The following is a 21,681-nucleotide window of genomic DNA, read 5'->3' as shown; positions in this document are numbered from 1 at the left end:
TCATTAAAGATTTCCCCTGACCCACTTCTATTTATCACAGGACACTGAAACTGCAAATGTGTAATGATATAAGTCTCTGTAGGTTACTTGCCAATTTGCAACTCAGAACTGATAACGGTCTTGATTTTACAGGCGCTGAAGTAGTGTGAGGTTTGATAATGGACCCAGTGAAATACAGAGCAGAAGAGAAGAAAAACGAGTTATATTATACTCACCCAGGGGCGGTCCGGGTCTGATGGGAGTCATGGTCCGATCTGGCACCTCCCATCTTCTAGCGATGACGTCCTCTTCTATGCTTCCTGTCGCGGCTCCAGCAGGGCAGAGGGTAGAGCAGAGTACTGCAGTGCACAGGTGCCGGACCTCTCTGACCTTTCCTGGTGCCTGCGCACTGCAGTACTCTGCTCTACCCTCAACAGGGCAGAGCAGTGCGCCTGCGCCGGAGCGCGAAGGGAAGCAAAGAAGAGGATGTCATCGCTAGAAGATGGGAGACGCCGGACCGGATCGCGACACCCATCGGACCTGTATCGGACCCGGACCGCCCCTGGGTGAGTATAATATAACTTGTTTTTCTTCTTTTTCAGGTTACATTGGGGCTTATCTACAGCACTACAGAATGCTGTAGCTAAGCCCCTGATGGCGGTGGCCGCATCTTATACAGCAAAAAATAGGTGACAGATTCCCTTTAATCTACAGGCTGAAATCTGCCAACATTCCCTTCTGGCTCAGTGACTACAAAGAGCTTGTTTTCAGTGTATAGAATTCTAGGAAGTGACACCTTCATACTGGGGATTGTGCAATAATCTCATACCGGGAACTAAGTGTCCTAGTTTGCGAGATCAGCCGACATGGAGAAGTTAGATGAAGGACTGACTTTTACATCATCCTATAATTAGCAAAGATGAAGAAGTTGTAAACTGAAATGTTTAATATTAGCACCTCCTGAAAAATCTATACATAGTCATAACTGAAGTGAAAGGATCATGTTCAATTAGTTTGGTCATATATAAATAACTACGCAAAACAAACTAATAATAAAAATATATGTATCTGTGCGGTATAAAATAACTTATAAGATCATTTTAAGTTAAACTTTGGAGGGTCAGAGGTGCTCACTTCCAGAGGTGAGCAATGACGATGACGTTCTAACACCACACTTTTGCCGATAACTCTTCAATGATAAGCAAGTATCGTGCTCATAACTCAGCAAGTGTGTAGGGTCATAACATCAGTTCCCCTTACCTGTGAAAGTGAGCAGCACCAAATAATCCCTTTAAAGATAAGGTTCAATAACAGTGTCGATCAGCAGTTTACTCACAACAGTAAACTGACAACCTCCATTACACCAGGAAAGCACCAAAGAAGGTTTTGTGTTCAACAGAGGTATCAAGTGGAGTGCCAGGACTTATATGCACCTTCAGCTGTTCATTCTTGTACAGATGAATAAGACCACCCAGGTAAATGGGTTGGTATTTTTTATTTGTACAAAATGAAATTCCACTGAGAATAGTTTCCGGCTCTGGGTAGTTGGGGTTGAACTTCTTGATGTACTGTGATATGGTCTTGTCATCAATGCACACATTACTTGGAGGGCGGAAAGACAATTGAGAGTACACAAAATAAAATCCTTCTTCGGGAATGATGATGGATTTGTTGGAATATATCATTCCATTTCTGAGAAATGCCAGGCCACGTGTAGCTTCCCATTGCAGATCTTCAGCGCTTACATCAGTTTGTCTTGTGCCTGGAAAAATATTAGCAGTTTATGCATTAGTTAGATATTGAGTTAGATCGAACAACATAGTTGTGCACAACAAGAAAGTTCATATTGTCAAAAGGAAGCCAAGAGTGTCTCTTTGGCATGTGTTTGGTTGGTATAGGTCAGCATACTGAAAATTCTACTCTATTCTATAATTTTGTATCGAGTTAAAAAATGCAGACGTTTAAGGGCTTGTTCACACGTTGCGTTTTTGCCGCATCTTTCCGGCGCATTTCAACCTCAGAAAAAATGGCATAACAGCACATGGCGTTGCGGCAAGACAGTCATCGGCCTTGATTCCAAGTATATAACTGACAGCTCCAGTTTTGGCAGTGTCGAAATATACTTGATTATACAGGAGAGACTCCAGCTGCTAGGAAGAGACATCTCAGCAACTCCACTATTTAGTGTGGATACTGATGAGGGACAGGCAGAAAAATGGGTTGTCTCAGGTGAACTCTTTGCTTAGTGCTTTCTTGCTTCTCCTAAGGTTGGAGAACAAGAGTCCATAGTATGTATGGACTGGGTCAGAAGCAACTTTGAAGCTCCTGATCTACCACTGCTCAGAGCAGAAGTAAGCTGCAGAATCACTGGGATTGCTGAACATCTGACACAAACAGAGCTGACTTTTCATTTCCCATGAGGCCTGGCTCAGTATTGGCACCTTCAAAGTATCAGTGGAGCATTTCTGAAGTTCTCAGAACTCTCTAAATTCTGACTGTCTCTCTGATGCTCCATTTATGTAAATGTCCATGCTTGTACAGTTACAATATGCAGACAGCTTAGTGGAACTGCAGGGGAAGCTCCAGTGACAAAACTGCCCTTATATAACCATATATGGACATTTACATCACTGGAGCTTCCCCGGGCAGCCTCGGTCTTTAGGGTCGTTTCTGTGCAAATTTTCCTGGTGTATCCTACTAGTTGTAATTTGGGCATGCCATGGTAGCTCCTCTGAGATGATATTTTAGGTAAGGTCTGATGCACACTTTAGTTTTACCAATAAGTGCAATCAGTGGGTTATTAACCTGTGCAAACCCAGTAAGACTGTAACTCAATGACTACCAGTACAGTCACATATGTTAAAGCCTTCTGCAACTGTCCCATTGATTTGCAGCAATTGTCCCATTCATCTGAGTGAGGCTTACAGATAACTATGTACTTGCTGCAGATACAATCAAATGCAGACAGAATGAATTAATTAACAGTGGGAATTTCTGCCACATGTGGATGTACTTCTACAGGTCTCTGCACCAACAATGAATGGGATAACTACGATGCAGGAGAAAAGTCGTATAAGCTGATTCCTCAAGACTGGCGTAGCGTAAAAATGCACTAGGCCAGTCTTGCTGAAACAGAAGGCGCTAAATTCATTACGAGATGCTCGCCACTTAATTAGGTGCCTTTTCTAAGTGGCATACAATGCACTAGAAATGTTATCCCATTTTTTTGGATTGCTACTTCCAATAGGTGGGACTAGAGCTCAAGACCTCTTCTTTTCTGAAGAGACCATTTGCATATTTAATTTCCCAGAGGAGAATTGAAAGGCTTAGGCTACTTTCACACTTGCTTTGTTTTGCAGCGCAAAAAACGCATGGAAAAAACGCATACAAACGCATACAAATGCTGCGTTTTATTTCAAGCATTTTTATTAGCATGCATGAAAAAAACCCAGCGTTTTTATGCGTTTGTATGTGTTTTTAGTGCGTTTTTACCGCGTTTGCATTTTTTTCCAACATTAGTTGGCCCCTCACACTAACCCAAACCATGACTTTACTAACCCTAACCCTAACCCTTAACCAAACCATACCCTAACCCTTAACCAAACCATACCCTAACCCTTAACCAAACCATACCCTAACCCTGACCCTAACCCTTAACCAAACCATACTAACCCTAACCCTAACCCTTAATCAAACCCTACTAACCCTAACCCAAACCCTAACCCTAAACCCTAACTAACCCTAAACCCTAACCCTTAACCAAACCATACTAACCCTAACCCAAACCCAAACCCTAACCCTAAACCCCCTTAACTAACCCTAACTCTAACCCAAACCCCTAATTTCCATTGTCTAACCAATGGTCAACAAAAAAACGCATGCACAAAAAAACGCATACATGAACATGCCAATGCGCACATATGCACACCCATAGACTTATAACAGGTGTCTTGATGTAAAAAAATGCATTGCGCGCACATGCGTTTTTTTGAGGCAAGTCGGACGCCCAAAAAATGCAACAGGATGCATTTTGTGCGCCCGAGCGCACACCACAAAATAAAACGCATGCGTGTAAAAACGCATACAAACGCAGGTGTATGCGCACATAAGCGCATCCCATGCAAAATATAGGAAAAAAAAGTGCATGCGTTTTTTAGTGCTAAAATACAGCACAAAAAAATGCAAGTGTGAAACCAGCCTTAAAGTCTCTTCACCTTGGCATGTCAGGCTTGGCATGTCACTCTCCGCAAGGAGAAATGTTACCCCCTTGGATTCCATATTTTATTAATTTCATGGGTGGCTGTTGCCACATCTCCATCCCACCCCAGCTCTGCCCATTTCAGTGGAGCTGAGTCAAACAGGCAAAACATCCAAAAAGTGGCAAAATGTTTGCGGAACTCCCCAACTTTGTGACTTTTCAAAACATCTTTTCAGTTTTCTGGCTTAAAAGCTTTGATGAATCGACCCCTCAGATCCCAGATGTTGGTCTCCAAAGATTAAAATGACATGGCCTCTCTTAGCAGTAAGTTGTAACTAGGGATGAGCAAGTATACTCGTTAGGATTTGGTACTTTGCGAGTAATGCGGTACTCGCGATTCTCGAATCCTAGAGAGTACATTTCAATACTCGCCTCGCAATATTCAGATCTCCAGCCTGGCATGTGTTAGCCAATCACAGTAAAGCCATCGCCTTCTTTGTTGAAGCATTACTGTGATTGGCTGGCCGTGTAGCGTCACAGTCATAGCCTATGAGTCATAGGCTATTAGGCTATAACTATGTGTGTGCGGAGAATCTGTGTGGAGGTCTGTGAGGCTGTGTGTGTGTGTGGAAAATGTGTGCGTTTCTGTCTGCAGGGCTGTGTGTGTGTGTGTGTGTGTGTGTGCGGGGCTATGTGTGTGTGCGGGGCTATGTGTGTGTGTGCCATGTCTGTGCGCGGCTGTGCCAGGATCTGTGGGGATCTGTGGGTTGTGTGGGGCTGTGCCAGGCTCTGCGGGCTGTGTCGGCCTCTGCCAGTGCTGCGCGGGGCTGTGCCGGCCTCTGCCCGGCACAGCCCCATACAACCCTGGCAGAGGCCGGCACAGCCCCGGCAGAGCCCGGCACAGCCCCACACAGCCCCCCGCACACATTCTCTGCCCACACACATTCTCAGCCCATTACTCGCATTTCCCATAGACTTACATTGGACTCGCTACTCCTTACGAATACCCGAGTATTAGGAGCTACTCGTAACGAGTACAGCGAGTCCGAGTATTTCACTATTTGCTCATCCCTAGTTGTAACATTATATATGGAACTATCCGTTTTTCCTACCTTTTATCATTCAAAGTTCAACACTTAAACAACTTTAATAAGAAAAAAAAACTTTGTGTACAATGCATTTCCAACCTTTACAATTAATAATTGACTGCAGAGGTCTTGTGCCTTACTCCTGCAATCATACCTCACCGATGGGATCCATGACACAAGTATTATGGCAATTAACCTCTAAAGTACCTGAAAACAAAGGCTGAGAATAAAATCAGTACTAAATTGGAGGAGAAAGAAAGTGATGAGTGCTATTTATTTTGTGTTCATTAATTAGTTTTCTTGCTACATCTTGACATCGGGAGCTGTGTTTTTTATTTTGTCTTTTTGAATTTATTGATAAGATGGGTAACCCCTTTAAATCTAAATAAAAGGAAACTGGAAATAAGAGTCACATTAATGTGTTAATACGTAACAAGACGAAGATAAAATTAAAGTTTAAAAAACTCTAAAAACTTTTCGAGGGTTTTTGTTTTTTGAAGATTGAAAATTAGAATCAGTGGAATCAGTACCTGTTAGGTGAGCCTTGGGTCTTTTATCGGAGTCCGGATTGGTCCCTTAATTAAAATAATAATGATTATTGCACCATCATGTTAAATCAAAATAATGAAATAAAAGAAAAATTAGGAAAAAAATGTAAATTATGGCTTATCCATGTCCTTTACTAGAGCACTGCAGACCCTTCCCTGCAATAACTGATGCAGGGGCAGCCATATATCTCTGTTTGCACCCGGTGGTTGGCAGTTTGTCTTATACTGCAGTGACGAGACCACAATATTATAGTGGGCATTGCGGACCCTTTGTACTTATGACCAATGGGCATAATGGGTTTTTGAACCCCAAAATCATACATTAGTACTCTAAATTATGATCATTGAAAGCTCATTTAAATCTACTAATTGCAATTTGGGTGTTAGAAAATACTCATTAATAAGTAAGACATTAATAATATTATTTAAAGGAATTTGTAAACAAGATTTCACACTCCAAACTACTTATATGAGCATGTAAGTCTTTGAAAATAAAATCCAGAAATGCCTTTACATGGCCGGTCTGTTCCTCCATTCCTGAGAAATAAGCTTTTAAATTAATATGCAAATGAGGCTGAACGACCATGGTAGATCTGAAGCCTTTGTCACTCCAGCTCTATTCCCAGCTCATCCTGGCCACCTCCTGCTGCTTGTCTGATGGCTCCTTTGACTGAAGTTACACAGAAAAGAGGCTGTTAGTCAAACAGGAAGAGGTTGCGCTGAGTGAGGAATGGGAATGGAGCTGGAGTGACAGAGGCTTCAGATCTACTGTAGTCCATCTGCCTCATTTGTATGTAAATTTAAACCCTGATGTCTCAATAATGGACCAACGACTGGCCATATAAAGATACTGCTTGACTTGTCTTTATATGGAGGCAGTACTGGGTGGAAAATAAAGCTGGGGTGACGGAGGCTTCAGATATACAATATCCATTTACATATCAATTCAAACAGAGAATGGACAGGCCATGTCAAAGTATTTTTGTTGAACTTGTCTTTGAAAGAGCTAAATTGGCATATAAGTACAGCTCTGGCAAAAATTAAGAGACCACTTTCAAATGTTCAGTTTGTCTGATTTTTCTCTTTATAGGTATATTTGAATAAAATGTAAATTGTTCTTTTAGTCTACAAACTTCTGACAATATGTCTCAGAATTTCCAAGAAATAAATATTGTATTTTTTTCTGACAAAGAAAAATGGTCAAAATTAAAAAAAACAAACAGTGCTTTCAGACCTCAAATAGTGCAAAGAAAACAAGTTCATAATCTTTTAGAAACAACAATACTAATGTTTTAACTCAGGAAGAGTTCAGAAATCAATATTTTGTGGAATAACCATGATTTTTAATCACAGCTTTCATGTGTCTTGGCATGCTTTCCACCAGTCTTTCACACTGCTTCTGTTGCAAAAATGTAAGCCGTTCTTCTTTGTTTGATGGCTTGTGACTATCCATCTTCCTCTTGATTACATTCCAGAGGTTTTCAATGGGGTTCAGGTCTGGAGAATGGGCTGCCCATGACAGGGATTTGATGTGGTGGTCTCTTAAGTTTTGCCAGAGCTGTATTTTGGAGAGTGAAATCTTGATGACAGATTCTCTTAAAAAAAATTAGTCTAATATAGAGGTATAATTTTTAATTTTTAGCCACTCTGATTGATAAATTACACTTTGATCTACCTTATAGAAATTAAAGTTCATATTACTTACCTTGCTGTTTGTCCATTTGTCCCTGTAAGCAAAGATAACAATAATGAGTGAAAATAAAAATAGTAATAAAATATTCTATAAATAAAATTCAGCGTGAATACGCAGATACCAAACATGCATATTTTTTATTAATTTAAATGGTGGAAAAAAATAGAAAATTTGTAAAAAAAAATTGCTTTTATCACCATTTTCTGAGTCCTGTAATGTTGTCAGCTTTTGGGATTTTGTGCTGTGTAAGGGCTTGTTATTTGCACACTAAGCTGATGTTTTTAATGATACCATTTTGGGGAAGATGTGGTATTTTGATTTTATTGAAATGTTGCGGCATCTAAGAACCTGTAATTGTGGCTTTTTGATCTTTTTCCTCATTAAACTGTTTACTGATCAGATTAATTGATTTTATATTTTGATAGACCGGACTACAGCAAACGTATAAACACAATATATGTGTATTTTTATTTTTTAAAATTGTTTTATTTTTAATGGGGCAAAAGGGGTGATTGGAACTTTTGCATTTTGTTTATTTTTTTCATATTTTTAAAAACATTTTGTTTTTTATTGTATTTAATAGTCCCCTTAGGGGACTTGAAGCTGCTATACGTGGCACTGCATCAGCACTGCTAGGTATAGAGAAAGTCTTGACCTCCTATGAACGTCAGCTATACATTGGCTTTCACAGGAGGATTGTAATGATAGGCAATCGGGGTCATCAACAGACCACTCCATCTGTATGTATAATGAAATCTTTATATGGTGAAAACCTGGTGACAGTTTCTCTATAAGCCCAACGTGCCTATAGTTGGGACATGTGGCTCCTCTGAAGCCAATGAAGAAGGTAGGCCCTGGCATGGTAGGTCAAATTCCATTTCCTATTGGATGCTGAAAACATTTGAGCTACCCCTTTCTCCTATCCGTCTACCACTCTCTTAAATGTATGGTTAGCATGCAAGTGCTCGGATGTGGAAACAAGCACCAAAGTCCAATTTTCTTCTTTTGGTATTCGGCACTCGCTTTTCTATTTGCACCATTGGGTGAAGACCAACAAACGACATTAGCACCCCAAAAAGAAAAGCAACGTCTTTTTAATACCAAGTAGTCATCGTCATCATTATGTAGGAATCTTATTTTTGAATATATTAACATTAATGACAATGAAATGGTCCTGTGAATATGAGAAACATAGAAATGCACTAGGAGGATCACCGACCAGATTAGACAGTAGGTTGGAAATTTTCATCAGCTTACGTTACACATATGGGATTTTCCCACAATTAACTTTTATGACATATGAATTATCATGTAAAAAAAAACAGAGTTGTGGGACACCCCTTCCTTATCGACTTTTCTAATTCCTAGTTTGTTAAAGGGACTATACACATTATCATCAATCTTCCATAACTGAGGATGAGATTTCCATTTTTATTAGATATTTGGGTCTTAGAGATGAGTCTGCAATTGCTCTAAATTAATAACAAACTCGGTTATGGTGAGATGGCACATGAAGTTTAGTTTCTGATACAATTACTTAAGTCTGGATTGGATCCGATAGAAATATTTTTTTTCCTTTATTCCAAAGATAAACTACTTTTCTGGTCCAACGGCCACATTTTCGTCCCGATCCCAAAAGCCATAGCAAAAGGTAAAAGGGTAATACTATCTGAGACATTTAGGGCATATTGAAAGTTTATGCCAACAATATCTACTAGCTGCCAACTCAACTTCCTTGACTCCCACCTTGACGATGGAGGAAGATCACCCTTCTCCTCCATTCACACTCCCAAGGAGACCATAAGTGCAATTCTCTCCATTATAACTTATGTCAGTATTTCACTACAGGCTACCTATATAACTATTGTACTGTAGACAAACTCCCAAGTGGCAACATTTCCATTTTGGAGTGCAACAAAATGGTTTTGAGACTCCGATTGTTCAGATATCACATGATTTCAGAACTGGATGTCCAACGCCGTGTAATTATTTGCTAATCTCAATGCCTCTGTTCTCTTGAATAAAAAAATAAGTCACTAGACACAGATAAGGACATCTGTATCCAGATAGTTTGTTACGATACAGAACAGATTGACATGGCAGATTGACATGATGCATTTTACTAACCCATACTTCTAAATCCATTCAATTGTGTGTTATTCCAGTTTTATACTATACTTTTTATTTTTCTCTGTGGCTAAAAAATCCTAGTACATAGCTAAGGATTTTTTTTTTACAGCCTGTCAGTAATCGTAAATACAGTGGGTATGGAAAGTATTCAGATCCCTTTAAATTTTTCACTCTTTGTTTCGTTGCAGCCATTTGGTAATTTTTTTTCTCATTAATGTATACTCAGCACCCCATCTTGACAGAAAAAAGCAGAAATGTAGAAATTTTTGCAAATTTATTTAAAAAGAAAAACTGAAATATCACATGGTCATAAGTATTCAGACCCTTTGCTCAGTATTGAGTAAAAGCACCCTTTGGAGCTAGTACAGCCATGAGTCATCTTGGGAATGATGCAACAACCTAAACACAATTGAGCATCTCTGAAGAAACCTGAAAATGGCTGCTCACCAACATTCACCATCCATCCTGATGGAACTGGAGCGGATCTTCAAGAAAGAATAGCAGAGGATCCCCAAATCCAGGTGTGAAAAACTTGTTGCATCATTCCCAAGAAGACTGTGCAGTTATACTATGTGACTGCAGATTTGTGAATCCTCAGGGCGTGCACACTGTAAGCTGTCAGGATTGTCCTGTGTCAGCGCCATGAGCAGGCGGGTGCGTAACTTCAAGTATGCGATTTGCATTAATTCGGTCACTTGTCAACTAGTTGTGTGTGGGCTTTCATTCAATACAAGTGAATTGAGTTAGGCCAGATATGTCTAGTCGGAATGTGACCAGAAGTATGCATATTGTATCACATGACTGCCCATTCTCAGCACTGGCACCAGAGAATCCTGACAGTGTGCACTGTGCACGCTATGAGGATTCATGGCTTTTTGGCCACCGTTCTTCCATGAAGACATCTTTTGACCAGACTTCGCCAATCAGTAGATGGTTGCAGCTGGGTGCCACTGGTTGCTACTAGTTTTGAGCTGATGGCACTGCTGGATATCATCTGATTTTGAAGGTAAGTTAGCATGAATTTTTTATCTTCCATACGATGTTTTATTTGATGAACACTGATTGTCCTGTCCTTAATGTTGCCCATTTCTTGGTGCTTCTTCTAAAGAACTTGAACAGCCCATTTTGAAAAAACCCAGTCTGCTTTGAAATCTTTGCCTGGGAGAGACCTTGCTGATGCAGTATAACTACCTTGTGTCTTATTGCTGTGCTCAGTCTTACCATAATGTATGAGCTGTGACATAAAACCATCTTCCGCAACCTCACTTTAGTAGTAGAGCTTGGGTGCTCCTCACCTAATTTTAACCCTCCTACATAGCTGTTTCTGTTTTAGTTAAAGACTGTGTCAACCTACATATGAAAATGATCATCAGAGTCACCTGCTTGGTTTAACTGGTTACTCACACACCTGACTATAAACCTACAAAATCCCAACTTTTTACAAGTGTGCCTAGAAGAATTTATGCTGTTTTTAAGGCAAATGGTGATCGCACCAAATAGTCATGTGATTTAGATGACTCTTTTCTTCTTTCATTTTACATTTTGTTAATTTATAATAATAGAGTATTAACTATTAATTTTTGAGTGCTTTCTTACTACTTTGCAGCATTTTTCCCCAGCTGCCTGATACTGATGCACAAGACACTACACTTACAGTACACTTGTCGTGAATGTCATAGAAGTCATTCACCTTGTACTTTAGACCATTGATCATTAGATCCATCTTCCATGACTCCACATACCATACATTCACAAATGAATGTTACCGTCGTCTGTGTTATCACATTAAATCATAACTTTTTCAATGATTGACGAAAGACAGGAAGTAAATATTCACGTGGAAAGCTCTAGGCATCTTATCCTTCTAGCGATGTAACATGGACCTTGTCCAAACCACACAAAGACAGATTAAAGAGTTCTGAAATTTTTGTGGCAGTTCAAAGTAAACCTCTAAACAATTGCTTAAATTGCAAATTCTGTAACATTTCTGAAAATACAGCAGGAGAGCTAAGTGAGATTACACAAGTCGGCAGTTTTCTTTATACCTTGGTATAGATAGACAGAAACTTATCTGGGTATCTGTTTTTAGGGTTTTTATCCTGTATTTGAGAGGAACATCATTTGAGACAGAGCTATGTCATTTAGGACAACATTACTGCAGGTTTGCTTGTCCTCTCAATGATAAGTTTCTGCTGAGAAAACGCTTTAATCAAAACTACAGCAAGCAGCCCAGTAAAGACCCCGAAAAGCAGCAAACTAACATTGTCCAACCCCTCCAGATCAGCAGGAACTGGCGTCAGTCTAATCAATATGGAGTCTTCCTGAATCTAACCCCCCAACAGATGATATTGAGGGACAGAAGGATCCAGCTGGTTGGATTTCTGACAGCTGTTCCTTTTGTTCTCTGGGAGAAAACCCGTTGTCAGGGGAGTTTGGTAGCCGCAGTCTCTTGGCTGTCCTTACTGTGTGCATGGTCTCCAAAATTTAGCTGTCATCTGAATGTTTTATCTTTCCAACAACTGCCTATTATCGAATCATCCTATTGCCACGTATATAGTACATAAGCTCACAAATTACAACACCTGTTCACCATCTAGTAGCTAAATCAGAGCCACAAAGCATTTGAGCGTCAACCATTAATATTAAAAATACCAATTTTATTAATTATCCATAAAAATATTTGCATAAATATATAACAGAGTACAGGAACAAAGAACAGTGACAGACTGACTCCTCACAATTTACATATATTGCTGCATGATAACCAAGGAGGAATGATGTGCCCGGGGGGTTCGGGTGACAGGGCTCCGTTTTCACCTTCACACGCTGCTGGGATCCAGGTAATGTGTTCATGGCGGTTCACTTTGTTTATAGAGTTGATTAGGAATCTTCACACAGGGCACATCATTCCTCCTTGGTTATGCCCACATGATATGTCTCTGGAGGAGAATTTTGTAGTAGTTGGAGGTATTGCTAAGGGAGCTTAATGTGCTTAATGCCCTGCCATTAATCCCCATGTGGTTTCATTAGGCTATTGTGGTTAACAAGTAATGTGTACCCTGGGGTATGTGAAAGGGGTAGGACTATAATCTTTGATATAATCTTTGCTGTATTTTGCACTAGTTGAACGTCATGTCACTTACCATGCAGCAATATATGTAAATTGTGAGGAGTCAGTCTGTCACTGTTCTTTGCTCCTGTACTCTGTTATATATTTATGCAAATATTTTTTAGGATAATTAATAAAATTGGTATTTTTAATATTAATGGTTGACGCTCATATGCTTTGTGGCTCTGATTTAGCTACTTGATGGTGAACAGCTATTATCTATTATGCATGGAAGGGCTTAAAGAGAAACTGTCACCAGCTTTTTCCCATATAAAGTACGGTCACCACCATTAGGGCCTTTTCTACAACATAATGAAATGTTAAAAAGACCCCAATCCAGTTTGCAGATCCCAAAAATATCTTTTATTGCACTTAGACAGGGTGGTTCGGTCCAATGAGCATCTCTGGTCTTGATCCGGCACCTCCTCTCTTCCTACAATCATCGTCCTCTTTCCCCACTTCGAGTGGATGACTTGTCCTACGTCATCCACACAGTGTCCTCCATCGTGCTCCTATGCAGGCACACTTTTATCTGCCCTACTGAGAACAGAGCAAAGTACTACAGTGCACACGCTTCTGAGAAAGACCAAAGAGCGATGACCTCTGCAGGTGATAGAGACGTGTGCCTATGCAGGACTGCAATGTAGAACACTGTGTGGATGACAAAGGTCACGTCATTCACATGGATCATGAAGGACAGCAATTATAACAAGAGGGGAGGTGCAAGATCAAGACAAGAGATGTCCACCAGACTGAACCACATTGTATGGGAGTATAAAAAAAGCTATTTTTTGGGATCTGCAAACTGTATTGGGGACTTTTTTACAACATTCAAGTATGATACAAAAAAGGACTTAACGGTGTTGGCCAAACTTTAGATGGGGAAAACCTGGTGACAGTTTCTCTTTAAGTGACCCACAACTGGACTTAGGGTAACAGACATTATGCTGCTTCAAGTTGAAGAAGCAAACACCAGGAGACTGAGTCTCTTTAAGGATTACTGCTGTCTTCACCAACCCTATCCAATGACAGACATATGCTTCTATAGAGGCAACACTTCCAGGAGACAATACCTCCATACTGTAGTATGTGAATTAGTAAGAAACCCTCTATTTGCTTTTCTGTAACTCAAGTCCTGTATGGACCATGGAAAAATGTTATTTGTATTTTTGCTCACATTCAAACAAACCAATGTGCAGAACAAACAATTAGGGAACCGGAGGCCCTTCATTCTGATAATTGACGTGGCCCTCACTGGTGAAACAGTGATGACCTATCCAAGACAAATGCCATTACTGGTTTACAGAAAAAAATACATTGTAAAAGACTAAGGCTGGTTTCACATTAGCGCTTTTTAAGCGCATGCACGGCCGGGGGTAGCTCCGCCCCCGAGCCGGCTCTCTGCCCGGCGTGCCCGCCCCTTGCTTGTAGCGCCGCCTCCTAGCGCACAGCGGCGCCTGCGATCGGCGCACCCTATCTTTAGCATAGGGTGCGCAGATCGTGCGCAGGCCGTGCGCTAGTTGCGCTTTGACCTGCGCTGCGCACTTTTGACGGTGCGCCGTGCGCGCCAAAATCCGAAAATTGGCGCGCACGGCGCACCGTCAAAAGTGCGCAGCGCAGGTCAAAGCGCAACTAGCGCACGGCCTGCGCACGATCTGCGCACCCTATGCTAAAGATAGGGTGCGCCGATCGCAGGTGCCGCTGTGCGCTAGGAGGCGGCGCTACAAGCAAGGGGCGGGCACGCCGGGCAGAGAGCCGGCTCGGGGGGCGGAGCTACCCCGGCCGTGCGTGCGCTTAAAAAGCGCTAATGTGAAACCAGCCTTAACCTCTGTTTTTTCCCCAAAAAAGTAGAGAAATTCAAGTAGCTTTTTTACAATGTTGATAATTAGACCTCCCTGTCATATCAATTATTATAGAACCAGCATAGTGATATACAGTGTATACTGTGTAATGGCAGCCTAAATTTTGACCCTTTATATTATTTTATTTATTATTCAATATTATTTCTATTGTTGATATCATAATATATATGTTGGCGCTATAGTAATAAAAAACATTAGCATTACTATAGTGTATATAATGTATATGATAAAGCTTAAGGAAAGCTCATCATACTCCTAACTTCTACCTCGGCTGCCATTCCAGTGACTGTTAAGAGTCAAGTTGTCTCCCTGTTTTCCTGCTGTATATAACACTATAAAAACTTTTGACTATATATTGTGAATGGGACAATCTTTCCAATGCAGTTTTTCTGATATCTAAAAAAATACCATGCAAAATCTGTATAAACATATTATCAATAATAATAACAACAATATCTAATTATAATGATTAATAAATCATTAATAAATAATAATGTAATCTTTGTGAATAGTCATGTATTTATTTGACCTAATTCCCATGCATTTCATGACTCACTTCGATTGCAAGTTTTCTCATTAAGACCCTTCATTCTTGTCCTACTCAGTAAAATTTTAGCATGTATTATGAGCCCTGATCATTATCATCTAAGCTGTTTGCACATCCCCCTACCAATTATGCCAATTAAACATCTGGGACCGGAATGGTGTGCAGTTAGAAAGTTACATGCACACCAACAGGTACAACAACCATAAAGAAGGGTTAGAACCTCACCTGAGGTGGCATCCTTCCCTGGCAGCTTGGATTACAACATATTGGCAAAAACTGTATAGTCAGCCTCTGCAATCTCCCATTTCCTATTTGGCAGGGCAATAATGAGGTTTCTGGTGTCCCAGTATAGCAGACTGAATCTTACATACTCCTTCCATGTGAAAGCATGGTATATACCCCCTGGAGGACACAAACAGTGAAGGACCCCATGCAACCACAATATATTGAGCCGCTGCCTCAAAACCACCAGAGCTGTTGCACCCCCGACCTTCTGTCTCTTCCCCTCTATCCCGTAGAATGTAAGTCCGCAAGGACAGGGTCCTCTCCCCTCTGTACCAGTCTGTTATTGTAAATTTGTTTACTGTTAACGATGTCTATAACTTTGTATATAACCCCCCTTCTCATGCACAGCACCATGGAATTAATGGCGCTATATAAATAAATAATAACAATAATAATAATAATGATAATAATAATATTGGCCCTTTTCAACCCAAGACCTCTTCGTAATGCAAAATTCCACCTGCTTTGGAGGTGACAGTGGCCCCTTACCTCTTATGACTTTACAGGATGCACCAATTATATGTCCGGCCCTGTGCAAAGGTTTGAGAAATACAACAACCAGGCCAATGATAAAAAGCACATTCCTCCTGCTAGTATGTGACCTCTAATTCTCTATGGAAGGGGTTGTCCAGGCCTGAGGCTCAAGTCTGCAGCCACTCTATGTGACTGCATACTTGTGTATCCTGGATTCTCCGATGCGGACAGCCAGTTGGTATGTGACTGTAAGTATGCAATTTGCATATATGTAGCCACATGCCAACTAGACTTGTGCTGGACACGTCTAGTCGGAAAGTGGCCGGAAGTATGCAATTCACACAGCGCTGTGCTATGAGGATTCACAAGTCTGCAGTCACATAGGGAACCCCAAGCCTGGACAACCCGTTTAAAGTATTGCAATTATGAATTACAGTACCTTGTCTCTCTTGTCAGGAAAGTCACCTCGTAGTAGGAAAACTGCGAACAGTACCAAGGCGGTGAGGAGAATGAAACAGAAAGCGACAGCCCATTTCAGCCTCCTAATACTCCTATCTTGAATACGCAGAGACTCTGAGCTGGAAGTAATATAATTCCTATCTTCTTGCAGCATTTCCTCTCTTCTTGGCATAGCTTTACTGAGTTCTGAGCTCTCAGCTTCGGTTCAGGATTGAGAAAGGCCCTGACAATCATGTTCTTGTCCGGTGGTCAGGCCCTAAATAAAGAACCAGCGCCCCCACCTCCTCTCCAAGTGTCCAGAGATCCCCTCCCATCCTAGAAGGGAGTGTTCCGCCTACAGTCGATACTCCTCACTTGTGCACTAGTGTAACTTCTACTCTGCAATGTCTCAGGAAAGTCCCAGTAAGAGTAGGTGGTGATAGGATAATGAACTTGTGTGTGGGTCGAGTACACAAGGGATTTAGTACAGAGAGTGAAACAGCAGCCAGAGCCAGAGGGAAATAGCACAACGATAATTGCTCAATTTAACTTTAGGGATTTTTGCTGTCACATTTGCAGCCTACACATCTTATGGAACATTATTACAAGCGATATTTATGAGGCACCACAAATACTTTTCTTTCAATATTTTACATTGTATCATTCATTAAGTATCTCAATTTTACATAATTGTGTTCTATTATTTGCCATTTTTACAATTTGGCACTTTAATCCTGGATCAGGGAATTTTTCTTTTTCTCTCTCATTTTTTCATTTTTTCCTCACTTTCATTCAACAGCCATAACTTTTTTTTTTTCATTTTTCCATTGACATAAAAACGGGAAAAAAAATTGAAATGGTGAAAAAAAAAATGTAATTCCCTTATTGTTTTTTAAGGGTTTTATTTTTGTGTTATTAGTTGTGAAATAAAAATGACCTGAAAACGTGAGTAAATATTTTTTTTTGCCTTGTGTTGCTATGTTCATACACCCGTTACATTTTAATTTTTTTGTTGATGGGGCTGAGTGAGGGCTTTTTTTTGTGCAGTGATCTGTCGTTTTTATTGATATCAATTTTGTATAAATATGATGGTTTGATTGCCTTATTGTTACACTTTTTTCAGTGAAGTAAGGTAACAAAAAAAAATGCAATTCTGGTGATCTTAGTAATTTTATTTTTTTTTCTCTTTTTGGAGTTTATTGATTGGGTTAATAAATTTCATATTTTAAAAAAGCAAAGATATGAACCGGGATGTAAACTGATGTGCATGCGTGGTAATTGCAGGTACGCAGGATGCAGTGACGAGTCGCGAGACAATTTGGTGCTTTCTATAATAACGTTTATAAGACTAGAGGGAACTTTCCTCAGTCACGGCTTGATCACCAAAAGGGGTAATACGTGTTGCCCTCACAGGGGCTCTAAAACAAGCAAACACAAACGGGTAGAACACGACTACTTCCGGCAATAGCCGGTCACTATAGGGCCGCGGTATGGCCAACTACGGGTCCGTAAGTATATAGTCAACTTAGCCGTCCAGACATCCCTCGCCGGTGGTCTTTCGGCGCAGTAGTCATTGGGCCCAGTTGCTGAGGCGTTGGCGAAGTCTTCGCACGCTGCGGCGCGCTGATGACACTGAAGCCCCATAGGCCCCGACGGAGTCCTTGGACGGGTGTGCAGCAGTCCCCGGACTGGGGCAAGCAGCAGCAATGTAGGGTGGTGAATCACAGACCACCTGCGCAGCTAACGGCTGCGACGGGGAGTCCGCGGCCAGCAGAGGCTCGGCCCCTGCTGCGGATCGGAGTGGGACAGTGGTGGCTGCCGGCGGCACTGTACTTGCCGCGGCCACTGGTGAAAGCAGGGCGGCTGTGGGTGGCAGGGAACAGGCCACAGCCGTGGGCTGGAGCGAGATGGCAGCGGCGGCGGGCGACCGCGGGTAGGCCACAGCCGGGGGCTGGAGCGAGATGGCAGCGGACACGGGCGACCGCAAGTAGGCCGCAGCTGTGGGCTGAGGTGAGGTGGCAGCGGCCACGGGTTGAACTGGGGCCGCAGTGGCTGCGGGTTGGAGCGGGGCAGCAAATCTTGGATGATCGCCCTGGCGCCGTCCCTCTGGAGTCCTCAGTCAGCGTCTTCCCTGGCACTGGTAGGTCGCTCTATCTTGCAGTCGCTCCCACGGTCTCCTCCTGCCTCTGTCCCCGTCTGCTGACTCATTGTCTTGGGGATTCCCCACCTCCTTTATACTGGTCCCTCCCCCAGCCCATCTGTCTGTCACAACGGTCCGTCCTCGAACTCTGTCCCCCGGGGACAGTTTCCCCTGGAACCCAGATGATGGCTAGAGTTGAGCGACTTTTGTTTTTTTAGGGTCGAGTTTCGTTTCGTGAAACCCGACTTTTCCAAGAGTCGGGTCGAGCAAGATCGGCCGACTATAGGGAAAAGTCGGGGTCGGCCCGAAACACGAAACCCAATGTAAGTCAATGGGGAATAAAAGTCGGCAGTGAGAGGAGGACAGGAAACACACCTACAGTGCCCATTTGAATGCCAAAAGCATCAAATCTTCTTACTTAAGCTTGTTAACCTTAATTAACTTCATAATACAAGTTGCGCACTGAAAAATGGGGGTTATTTGGCTAAAGTTGTGGGGGGGTAGGGCTGGCTCCAGGTTTTCATGTGCCCTGGGCGAAAGAGCACCCCTTTAACACATACCACAACTCATTATGCTCCGATACGGCAGAGAAATAGCGGTATAGTACAATGATAAATACTTCACTTTTTACATCTCATGACGAGGCCCATCTATTTCTCCATACAGAATCATTGGTCCCATATAATGTTTGAAACAGTATATGATGAGCTCCACATAATACTACAGTATATGTTGGTCCCCATGGATGAAGCTCCACTGTCTTATGGGCCCAAATAATGCTCCAAACATAATGGGCCCCATTTCTAATGCTCTAGTTTATAATGGGCCCTGTAAATGCTGCTCCAGTGTCTGATGTCCACCTTTGGAATGTTCAAGTGTATGGTGGGCCCCATCTATCATTCTCCAGAGTATAGTGCTCCCCAAAAATTGCTGTCCCAACATTGAAAACAATGAAATAAGTCTCCTCGCTAGGGAATCCCTGTACTAGTCTGGACTCCTCGTCGTTTCCATCTTCCATCTCACTGCACAGTATTTCAACCTTGCAAGTGCTGTGATCCTGAGCAAGCAGGGGGGGCCCACTCGTTGGCGACGGCACTGGCACAGGGCCCCTGATAGTACGGTGGTGTGTCTGATGGCGGGTGGGCCGAACCTGCACTTTCATCTGCAGCTTCCTCTTTGTCACCGTGTAAGATGGAACTGTATATGGGAAGGGTAACCTGAGTTTCATCAAGGTCAGATTCAGGCCGTGTAGCGTGCGAGGGGAATGTAGTGGTCTGGGTCAATGTACCAGCAGATTCATCGAGCAGTGGCTGGGCATCAGTGCACTTGTGTCGCCCCCAGGAGTACGGTCGCCACAGTGGCATTACCTTCCTCCTAGGGAGTGTGATGTCATGCTTGGGAGCAACGAAGGATCTCTCTAGCAGGTTAACTGATTGGGCGGCGTTATTCCCACGAGTCATGACCCTCCAAACAGCGTTCATGAAGGCAAAGTGTTTGTTTTACGTGGGCAGTATGGTTGCAAAGCTGAACCTTAAAGGAATGTCCAGAAGGGCACCACCAGGAGTGGAGCCTACGGTTTAATTCCACTCCACCTGGGAAACCTCAACCATGCCAGCTACAGAAAAGATGCACACATTGCAAGCTTAATTCCGTTAACGAACGAGACTCCGTCATGCTCCACGGTCCGAGTCCGGCTTACTAGAGGGACACGTGAGGCTCTGGCACATGAGATTGGCCAATAACTGGTGTGTCATGCCCTTACATGTCCGTGGCTGCACGTACGCTACACTGAAAAGGCCAGCGTTTGTCACAATTATTACCCGCGAACTATGATTTCCCAGTAAGTGCAGGTCAACCGCAGTTCCCGAAATAGGCCTAACCATCATTCCTGAAAAAATGAAAAACTTACGTGTGCAAACCACAGGTGCTGTAGCTTGCTTTAAAGCTCGCCAGCCGTTCTCAGGCCCAGTATGGATTACACGTGATTGCACAAAGGTGAGAAAGGGTACCGTATCCCCGGATAACATGTATGGATAGCATAGTGTACACATTCAATATATATGTCTATACATCAGGAGGCAGGCTCAGACGGGGTTAGGCCCAATATGGATTGCACGTGATTGCACAAAGGTGAGAAAGGGTACCGTATCCCCGGATAACATGTATGGATAGCATAGTGTACACATTCAAAATATATGTCTATACATCAGGAGGCAGGCTCAGACGGTGTCAGGCACAGTATGGATTTGACGGCCCAGACTACACAGCGGAAGAGCAGGGAGAGGTAAAGATTGCAAATGCTGGGGCCCTGCCCAAGCAAGGGGGGCCCACTCGTGGGTGTCGGTACTGGCACTGGGCCCCTCATAGTACGGTGGTGTGTCTGACGGCGGGTGTGCACCACCACCGTCAGAGACACTTGATTGCACTATGAGGGACCCTGTGCCAGTGCCCGCGCCGAAGAGTCGGCCTACCCACCTGTCCAGGGCAACTGAACTCAAACGGTGTCGTGCGCTAGGTGGTGACCCCGGCCATGGCGGGGGGAGGCAGCACAGTTAGGGAGTTTTAGAAAGTGGCATATGTTGATGTTGGACATTCAGCTGATGCAAAAGGCGAAATAGGACAAGTCCCAGGAAGAGGTGGACCAAAGCAAGCCATTTTTCTGTCACCCTATGTGTCATCAGGGGAAGGTGGGACAAAATCCTTGGAAACCCATGCATGGTTCATTTTAATGAAGGTTAGATCATCCACATTTTGGGTTGACAGACTGGTCCTTTTTTCTGTCAGGATTGATCCAGCTGCACTGAAGACTCTTTCCGATAGCACACTTGCAGCTGGGCAAGCGAGCTCCTGTAAGGCATATTGTGCCAATTCAGGCCAGGTGTCCAGTTTAGCGGCCCAATAGTCAAAGGGGAATGACCTGTGTGGGAGAACATCGATATGGGAGGAAAAGTAGTTTTTAACCATAGTTGACAACTGCTGTCTCCTGTCACTTTCCATCGATGCAGTATTACCAGTTGTGTGAGCGGTACTTGAAAAATCAGTCCACAACATTGTCATGAAACCCCTGTCTCCAACGCCACTTCTGCTTTGTGCACCATGAACACCTCTGCCAAGCTGCCCCCGGCCCGTACGGCTCGTGTGAGAACCATCACCGCTGCTGTGTGCTGGGAATGCCTCAAGCAACCGATTT

At 42.7% G+C, this 21,681-nt stretch overlaps 1 protein-coding gene across 1 annotated transcript; it reads right to left on the bottom strand.

The window, feature by feature from the left end:
* Positions 1-578: 578 nt before the first annotated feature.
* Positions 579-16,743, bottom strand: TNFSF15 (TNF superfamily member 15). The gene is made up of 4 exons (XM_073573140.1): positions 16,353-16,743; positions 7,519-7,540; positions 5,796-5,840; positions 579-1,741 (listed from the first exon to the last, which is right to left on the bottom strand). The coding sequence occupies exons 1-4, from the start codon at positions 16,542-16,544 to the stop codon at positions 1,338-1,340; spliced, it is 663 nt and encodes a 220-aa protein (XP_073429241.1). The 5' UTR covers positions 16,545-16,743; the 3' UTR covers positions 579-1,337.
* Positions 16,744-21,681: the final 4,938 nt, after the last annotated feature.

The sequence above is a fragment of the Dendrobates tinctorius genome, unplaced genomic scaffold, assembly GCF_039654945.1.
Source record: "Dendrobates tinctorius isolate UK_male_01 unplaced genomic scaffold, ASM3965494v1 ptg000034l, whole genome shotgun sequence".
Taxonomy (NCBI): domain Eukaryota; kingdom Metazoa; phylum Chordata; class Amphibia; order Anura; family Dendrobatidae; genus Dendrobates; species Dendrobates tinctorius.
This window is presented reverse-complemented; position numbering and strand designations above follow the sequence as displayed.